Source organism: Melospiza georgiana, chromosome Z, assembly GCF_028018845.1.
Source record: "Melospiza georgiana isolate bMelGeo1 chromosome Z, bMelGeo1.pri, whole genome shotgun sequence".
NCBI lineage: Eukaryota > Metazoa > Chordata > Aves > Passeriformes > Passerellidae > Melospiza > Melospiza georgiana.
Window position 1 is genome coordinate 41,932,865 of NC_080465.1, and position 9,190 is coordinate 41,942,054.

A 9,190-nucleotide genomic window follows, 5' to 3' on the forward strand; every position below is an offset into this window, starting at 1 on the left:
AAAGAATCCAATCTGTACAGGAATACGCACTCTTACGCGCCAACAGAAAGTGTCAATAAACAGCATCCAGTGACAAATCTGGAAATAAATGTTTATAAATTACAATATTACAACACTGTTGAAATGAAGTTGAAAGGCAAATATTAAAGAAAGCACAGTATCCCAGTTGTAATCAGAAACTTAGGACACACAAAAAAGAATCTTGGAGACAGCAGTGGGAATATGTATGGAAACACTGAGTGATTAAGTGTATTACCTCAGTCTTAAATGCTCCATAACAAGTATGCTGCAACTGGAATGCAATATTGACCAGTACATTTAAAATGAAACTATAATAAAATTAAAAACATATCTTTGGTTTATTATTGTGGTTCTGCTTTTAACAGAACTTACAAGTTGTTTTGTCAACTGCAAGTAATTCTGTTAATGTATGAAACTACAGGAATGTAATTCTATGACCTGAAGGTCTGTGGAGTTTTGACTATTTAATGCCTTGATTTTGTAGAAGAAGATGTAGTGATGCAATGAACAAATGGCACAAAAAACCCAACCAGATGTTTTTTGATAATTTTTTTCTATTTTTTAAATTAAAATCTACAGATACTGCAAAGGATTGTAGTCAAGGTTACTAGACAATATGACAAGAACAGATTGAATGGATAAAGTCTTGCATAACAATTATAAGTAATGGACGTTCTCTAAGAGCCAGTGGATTTCTTTGTCATGAAAAAGTAACGAGCTGGCCTCTATTTAAAAGCAACATGTTATCAAAAATGCCCAAACAAAGAAAACAGAACAGACCTTCCAAAATTATCTAAATGGAGTATTGTAGTTCCCTGTCAACATTCCTATTGATCAGCTGTGACCTCAGTGCTGTTCTTTTCCAACAGTAACCAACTCCTACCAGGGGTAGCTTTGGGCTTGTCTAGTTTGGAGAAAAGGAGGCTTAGGGGCCTTGTTGCTCTGTTCAGCTTCCTGAGCAGGGGAAGTGAGAAGAGATTCCCTGGGAGACGATCCCATCTCGTCTCCCTAGGACCCAGTGATGGAATGAGTGGGAATGGTTCAAAATTGTGTTGGGGAGGATCAGATTTGACATTAGGAAGCATTTCTTTACAGAGAGGGCAATCAAACACTGGAACGGGCTTCCCCTCAAGGGAGAGTGTTGGATGCCAGGAGCCTGTCACTGTTTAAGAGGCATTTGCACAATACCCTGTAATAACATGCTTTAACTTTTGCTCAGCCACAAAATGGTCAGGCAGTTTGGCCAACAATTGATATGGAACACTTGCAGCTGAGCTATTCTTCTCTAGACATGTTCTCATTCACAAAACAGTCACCCATCAGTATAAGTTTATCGTTATCTACCAGGTGGCCTTAGAGCCTCCTTGATAATCACAACCAGGTCATAACAGAAATTTCTGGTCCTTCAAAATTTGTAGCATGATGCTTTTATCTTGTTCTCTGACTACAAAAAGCATTGGAAACACACATGCATTACTATTCCTAAACTAAGATTATGAAAACTTATCCATGAGATACAAGCACAAATAGAGATGTACGTGAACTGTGGAAATTGCCCCATAGAAAGTTGTTTTAAAGGTACAAGTCAATCCAAATTGTAAAAAAAGAAAGAAGAAAACCCCTTAATTAAACAGTGTTGCTACTGTATATGCCCATTTCACTACGTGAAAAATGTGGAGATGCACTTCTACAGGGCAACTAGCAAAATATGTTATTGCCAAAACCGCCCTGGTTTGGACTGTATCCTACCGAAGCAAAAAAATCACACAATCTACTATGCAAATAGGTATAAACAACTATTAAATTATGAAAATCTGCTGCTTTCAAAAGAATGGTACAAAGACTTTATCCAGTATCATTGCATCCTCTTGAAAGCATGACGAGCACAGAAAAGGCAACCCCCAGTATTATAGTTACAGAATGTCCTAATGTATTTGATGCAGCAAGTAAAAAAACACAAACCAAAAAGCAGTAATTTCCTTTCTGTGATTAACTTGGCCATAATACTACTCCAAGGAAAATAAATCCATTTTAAAAAATTCAGTTTTTACAAAACTGAATCGTGGGGGAAGCCTAAAATATAGTTAGTCTTCATCTCTCAAAAGTCATGGGTTTCTATCCCACTGTGTCAAATTCTGGCTTCTTGATAAGACTTAACACAAATAAAGAATAACACTAGGAAAAAAAGCTGAGAAAACTACCTATTTTACTTGCAGCAGACTGAAGTCTATAGTTTAGGTAAGAATTTTTATATAAAGTTCTTGTGAAATGCACAAAAATGGAATCTAACTGAACATATTTTAGTATCAGTATTTTTTGCAGTCTACTTTGTTTCTTTTCACTAATATTTTTATTATTTTCCTATGTACGTAAAATAGAAAAAAGATGAACATTTAGTTAGATTTCCTCACAGTTATCCTCTACCAAATAAAATGCCATGACAGTAAATCAAATCATATTGCCTTTGTCCTACCTGAGGATCTGAAGAAACAGAACTGTGCTGAACAAAGTCATTTGGGAAAACTGGACTTGTGCTTTTCTCCTCATCAGATGACATTCTGCACAAAGTAAGTCTATAAAACAGTAGAAGCTGAACTTCATTTTTCAGTTTCAGTACATAAATATATATTCACCAACATTTTCCCCAGAAACAGATCCTGCTGTTACAACTGAATCAATGCCCATTCTGTGCATTAAACTGATTGAATAGTCTCATTATATAAAGCTGGAAATGCTCTGATCCAAACCATACTCAATATAATGTAAATATTTTCACTAACTTATAAGAGAACAAGAAAAGACCCCAAAGCAACAATGTCAGTTGTTGCAGTTACAGATATACCCCTGTGTCATTTTTATTCACACTGTATTGCCTTTTAGCTTATCAGGCTGTTTCAGTATAAAATTCCCACAGAGCAACGTAAGAATGTATAAGCTACACTGTGCCCACCCACTATGTTACTGCAGCCACAGCCCAAGATAAGACAGTGTCCTGAACACTCCTGTTCGATACCCTGGATCTCACTGGTCAACATCAGCCTCCCATCACTATTTTGAGTTTCAGGCCCAGGAACATGAACAGCTATGGAAGGACAAGTAACACCTTGGGTTCAATAAATATCAATCATTCCAGCAATTTCTTAGCAAGACAGTGAGGCATTCTTTGCATATTTGGGAAGTAGGCAATGCTGAAGAATTGATAATAAGCTTGAAGACCTTGTGAAAGATATATGTATCTTTTAATCTAATACAGCCTCATATAGGTCTTTCAGTGAAGAACTGAAGCTCTTGTGGTAAGATTTGACAGAATAAAGGGAAAAGGACTCTAAAGAATATGGCAGAGGAGGGAAAGATGAATTACAAAATGAGGGGAAACTGAGTATAAAGCAGGATGAGTTTTTTAATGAATGAATGGCAGAGTGATACAGGTGCCTGATGCACACGAGAGACAATTAGACACATTGACTAAGGAGTTGTTAGGAGAAGGCATACCACCATAAATAACCAGAGGAACTGACTGATTGTACAGTGTAGCAAACAACTTGCAAGGAAAAATTATTTTTAGAGAGATCTTTACAACTGTCAATTATAATATTCTTGTTTTTTAAACAGATGCATTTTCTGACAGAAATGTAAATTTTAAATTGCTAGTTGCACCATCATAAAACTGGCAGGAACATCCTACTTAAACACCATCAATGCTTCTCAATGTATCAAACCCCCCACATAGTTCTCTATATAGGAATACAGATAGAAATTAATTTTCCTTTTCCTCTTTGAGCTGTTCTATATACTGATTCTTCCTGCACCACAAAAGGTCTCTCTGCCATGGATATTTTTACACCTTTCAGAATGACAAGCTCATTTCTGTGCTGATGATGGATGTTTAAAAAACAATATAAAGATAGTTTCAAATGCTGAGATTTCCTGTAGCTCAAGGTTCAAAAGACATGATCATCATCTTCCTACTTCCTTCAGAACCTTCATATACCAGCCACATTTTTAAAGTATAAAAATGGAGTCTAATGAAGGTTTACTTTGTACTTTTTATTCCTGTACATCTAGGAGTATATAACAGAAGAAATACTACCTTCATCAGCTCCACTTTTTTCATTGCCTCCTGGTCTGATAATTTTCTCCTTTCCTCTCTCACAGGAGTTATTCCTTATATATATATCCTTGGTTTTAGCCTCTCTACATAAGGAAACAGCTCTATACTAGCACTCTACCTTCTTCTAGCTGATAAAGTCTTTCAATACCAAAAAACACTTCTGCAATCCTAAAAAGTCAACTTCAATTTCATATGCATTCCTACATGGTTTCTGAAATCGTGGATCCTGACTACTCTAAAAACCCTGGATCTATTCAAAGATGTGTGTGCATTAGTGAAGACGACAAAGAACCAACTATCGAGCATTATAGGAATTATATGTGTGCTTGCAACCAGAAGTTCTAAAAATTGTTTGTTCAATAACTTAAGACCACCATCCCGAGTTCTGTTTTCAGTTTTCTAAGATCATGCCCCTTACATGCAATCAAGTGGATCTAGCTCTCTGCTTATCACTGAAACTACTCTCTGGTCTTCCAAAACTCAAAAGGTTCCTTCATCACCAGTGACAAAGCAAAGTGACCTCAGTCACTCATACAGCTTCCCCTCAAGGGCCTTCACCATCCTCACTGCCCTCCTTTGGATGCTCTCAAATAGCAGAATGTCTCCCTTACACTGTGGCCCCAGAGCTGCCCCCAGCACTCGAGGTGAGGCTGCCCCAGCTCAGAGCAGAGCAGGACAATCCCCTCCCTTGCCCGGCTGGCCATGCTGTCCCTGATGTCCCCAGGACACGGGTGGCCCTCCTGGCTGCCAGGGCACTGCTGACCTTGTCGAACTTGCCACTGACCAGGATTCACCAGACCACTCCAGTGGAGATGTTTTCCAGTTTGTTCTTACATCCAGGGTTGCCCTGTCCCAGGTGGATTTTCTGCCTTTGAGGAAATCAACAGCCCTATCTAATTTAGTACTGTCAACAGACTTACTCCAATGCCTGCATCCAAGTCAATTAAGAGGTTGAAAAGCACCAGGCCTAAAATGAAGGCCCTGTGGAACCCTCTAGGGGCAGGTGCCCAGCCTGATGTCACCCTGTTCACTGTAAGCCTCCGTGCCCACCTCATGAGCCAGTTACTCACCCATTACGTAATGCATTATCCAGCTGTGTGCCGGACATGTTCTCCAGAAGGATACTGTGAGAGACAGTACCAAAAACTTTACTGAAATCCAAAAAGATCACATCAGCTGGTTTCTCTTGATCAAGTAGATGGGTCACCTTGTCATAAAAGGGAATTAAGTTTCTCGGGCAGGATCTTCTTCTCATGAACCCACCCTGGCTGTGATCTATGACTGCATCAATGTTGCAGACCAAAGCAGAGAACTCATCTCTGCCTTGTCAATGTTCCCATTTTTGAGGTAATCATCCTCATCATGTAACAGGATCACGTTATTTCTGGACTGCCTTTTATTATTGACATATTTTTAAAAATTACTTCTTATGTCCCCCACAGTACTGGCCAGCTCCAAGTCTAACTGAGCTCTGGCCACATAAATTTCTTGTCTATCATGGAGAGCTGAATTTCTGTATTTCTCCCATGTAATCTGACTTTGCTTCCACTGGGCATATGCTTTCCTTTTTTGCCTTAGCTTCAGAAAAAGATCCCTGCTCAGCCAAGCCAGCCTAAGAATAACCTGTCAGCTTTGATCTCAGTGAACAAGCACTAAGTACCACAAAATACCAGGTAAGTTCTTGAAAGAGAAATCAAGGGATATTAAGAGACCACCTCTGGGTCAACAAACTAATTTGCTAAGCTGCAAATCATTATATGGGGAAAGACAAGTGAGAAGAAGATCCTCAAGCTTACCAGGTTCTTCTAAACTTATCCAAGCATCTGCCAAAATATATTTCTGACTTCATTAAAGAAAGATTCCTGCTAACAGCAGCAGTTTCTTCCAAACCATAAGCATACAACTGCTTTAAGAAACAGGATGCAACTATAAAGACCTTGCTCTGACTCAGCATCATTGCTCTCCTCCTTAATTTTGAATTAATTAAGCTGTGCTCAGGTTTTTGTGCATTTGGGTTTGTTTTTAACTAAAGATGATGCTTTCCAAATAATTTAGTGTTTCACTTGGATCAGAGGACTCAACATCTAGGAAAGAGAATGATGGGTAAGGTCAGAAAAGACCACAGTGGGTCATCCGGTCCAGACCTGCTGCTTAAGCAAGGTCATCCTAGAGCACAGAGTACAGGATTGCATCCAGGTGGTTTTTGAATATTTCCAATGGGGGAGACTCCACAACCTCTCTAAGCAATCTGTTCCAGTGCACAGTCACCTACACAATAAAGAAGTTTCCCCTCATGTTCAGGTGGAACTTCCTGGGCATCAGTGACTGCCCATTATCACTTGTCCTACTGCTTGGCACCACTAGAAAGAGCCTGGCTCCATTGCCTTGGCACCTTCCCTTCGGATAATTATAGACATTGATGAGGTCTCCTCTCAGTTGTCTCTTCTTGAGGCTGAACAGGCTCAGCTCCCTCTGCCTTTCCTCTTCAAATGCTCCAGTCCCCTCATCATCTTTGTAGCCTCTGCTTCCCCACTCCAGGAGCTCCATGTCTCTCCTGTTCTGAGGAGCCCAGAACTGGACACAGCACTCCGGGTGCAGCCTCAGCAAGGCTGAGTACAGGGGCAGGATCACCTCCCATGACCTGCTGGCAATGCCCCCCAGGATACCATTGGCATTCTTGGTGGTCACAAGGACACACTGCTGGCGCATGGAGAGCTTCTTGTCCACCAGGACCCCCAGGTTCTTTTCCACAGAGCTGCTCCCCAGCAGGTCAGCCCCAGGTGCCTGAGGCTGTTCCTCCCCAGGTGCAGGATCCTTCATTTGCCTTTGTCGACTTTCAGATGGTTCTTCTCTGCCCATCTCTCCAACCTGCCGAGGTCCTTCTGAAAGGCTGCACAGCACTCCAGAGCATTGGCCATTCCTCCCAGCGTTGTGTTCTCAGTGAATTTGCTGAGCAGGAATCTGTCCCTTCACCCATGTCATCCAACTCTAAACAGTTCTGGGCCCGGTACTGAGCCTTGGGGACCACTGCCAGTGTCCCTGGATAGAACTACAGTGTCCCTGATAGAACTACATCTCCTGCCAGTAGAGGCAAGAATATTCCTTGCCTTTAGCCGTACCCCCTTGCAAAGCAGCGCTGCTCACGCTTTCAACTCCTCACTCCAGCAGCTCACAGCTGCCCCCGAGGCCGACAGCGCCCACACCCCGGCTGCCATAGCAGCCGGGGATAAATCCGCGGAGTGTCCCACAGAAACCAGAGAGGCACAGCGGCAGTCAGGCGGCCGCGAATACAGTAGATCATGAACATGAGATTCCCCTTTCCTTTTCTTATACAGAGCTTTCAAGGCAACCAGCCCAACCAGGGAGTGCCCACTGGCACCCCCAGGAAACTCGGGGTGGGGCTGCGGGCGCAGCGTGGCCCCGGGCAGGAGCAGAGCTCTGTGCTGTGGGAAGGACGGCGCGGCCCCGGGCAGGAGCAGAGCTCGGTGCTGTGGGAAGGACGGCGCGGCCCCGGGCAGGAGCAGAGCTCTGTGCTGTGGGAAGGACGGCGCGGCCCCGGACAGGAGCAGAGCTCGGTGCTGTGGGAAGGACGGCGCGGCCCCGGGCAGGAGCAGAGCTCGGTGCTGTGGGAAGGACGGCGCGGTCCCGGCCCCCCCCGCTCACCTGCGGGCCCCGGCCGCGCCGCCCTCGGCCCCGACGGTTTCAAACTGCCGGAGCGGAAGAGGAACCACAGCTGCGATAGGCTCAGGGTTCCTTTGCAAAGCACCCTCCGATTGGGCGGCTTGGAGGCGAAACAGCCAATCGAATCGCTCGGCCGGGGGCGCGCACGCCGCCAGCCCCGCCCCGCCCGCGGGCGCCTCCTGCCGCACGTTGATTGGCGGGGTTGGCCGGGTGCCGGCGGGGGCGCGCCGCGCGTCCCGAGCCGTGCCGTGCCGTGCCGTGCCGGGCCGTGCCGTGCCGTGCCGAGCCGTGCCGGGCCGTGCCGTGCCGTGCCGGGCAGAGCCGTGCCGTGCCGTGCCGTGCCGAGCCGTGCCGGGCCGGGCCGTGCCGTGCCGTGCCGGGCAGAGCCGTGCCGTGCCGTGCCGTGCCGAGCCGTGCCGGGCCGGGCCGTGCCGTGCCGTGCCGAGCCGTGCCGGGCCGTGCCGTGCCGTGCCGTGCCGGGCAGAGCCGTGCCGTGCCGTGCCGTGCCGTGCCGGGCTCGGGTGCCGCGGGCCCGCATTGCCCGTCCGCGCCCCGCGCCGGCGGCCCTGGCAGTGCCGGAGAGGGTACCGTGCCAGGTTGAGCTGTGGTGGGGGGCCTGGGTTTCTGCGTGTTGGACAGCAGCTGCTGACGGGCATTCCTGTGGAGAATGAAGATTTTAAAAAAAAGGGGGGGGGGGGGGTGGGGAAAAAAGGAGACGGAGAGAGAGAATTCCTCGGTGGAATTCCTTCATTCTTAAGCGCTTCCATCTGTGCTAGTAATGAAGCTATAAACCGTCGCCGGGCAGGGTTTCTAAATAATTTGTGCAGTAATGCTGCAGAAGGGAAGGTTTTGGCTTGTAGTTTCCAGCATTCCTCTCCAGGACAGGCTTTCCCTAAAACTTTGCGTAGGCAGGCGGGATGGATTCCGGAGCTAATCCACAGCCTGTGGCAGGGCTGTGTGTCACACACCGCACCGGGGCAAATAACTCTCCTTGCTGCCATCTCTGCCCTGTAATAGACAGAAATACAACAGCGGGTTTTGAGGATTTTAACATCAGGCATCAAAGAGTAGAGAGTCCTTCCGTTTTCCGGCGTTCTTTTAACTTGATAGCATCGTAATTGATCTTTCTGTAATGCAAGCTTTGACACTGAAAATTATGCACTATTATTTAAAAATTATTTACAGCAGTGAGCTCCAGCTACAGCATGGCACTGAGCATGCTAGTGCCACAAGCCTTCTGGTCAAGCTCTATAATATGAGATCTTACCTTATATAGCACCAATATTTTGTCTGATAACATGAAAAAGATCGGTTGGGCATAAAATACACAGATAAACACAAAACTGTAACTTGTTATTTGCCCTTTATAAATATTCG

General features: G+C 45.1%; 1 protein-coding gene across 2 annotated transcripts in view; it reads right to left on the reverse strand.

The window, feature by feature from the left end:
* POC5 (POC5 centriolar protein) overlaps positions 1–7,816 on the reverse strand; it is a 27,789-nt gene extending 19,973 nt beyond the window's left edge. The window contains exons 1-2 of one of the 2 annotated variants that reach the window (XM_058043479.1): positions 7,796–7,810; positions 2,495–2,594 (exon numbers count right to left, since the gene is read on the reverse strand). In XM_058043479.1, coding sequence (XP_057899462.1) covers positions 2,495–2,578 — 84 coding nt within the window. In that variant the 5' untranslated portion in view covers positions 2,579–2,594; positions 7,796–7,810. Of the gene's footprint in view, positions 1–2,494; positions 2,595–7,795 lie in introns of both variants that reach the window. The other variant, XM_058043478.1, reaches the window with a different exon arrangement.
* Between the last annotated feature and the right edge of the window lie 1,374 nt (positions 7,817–9,190).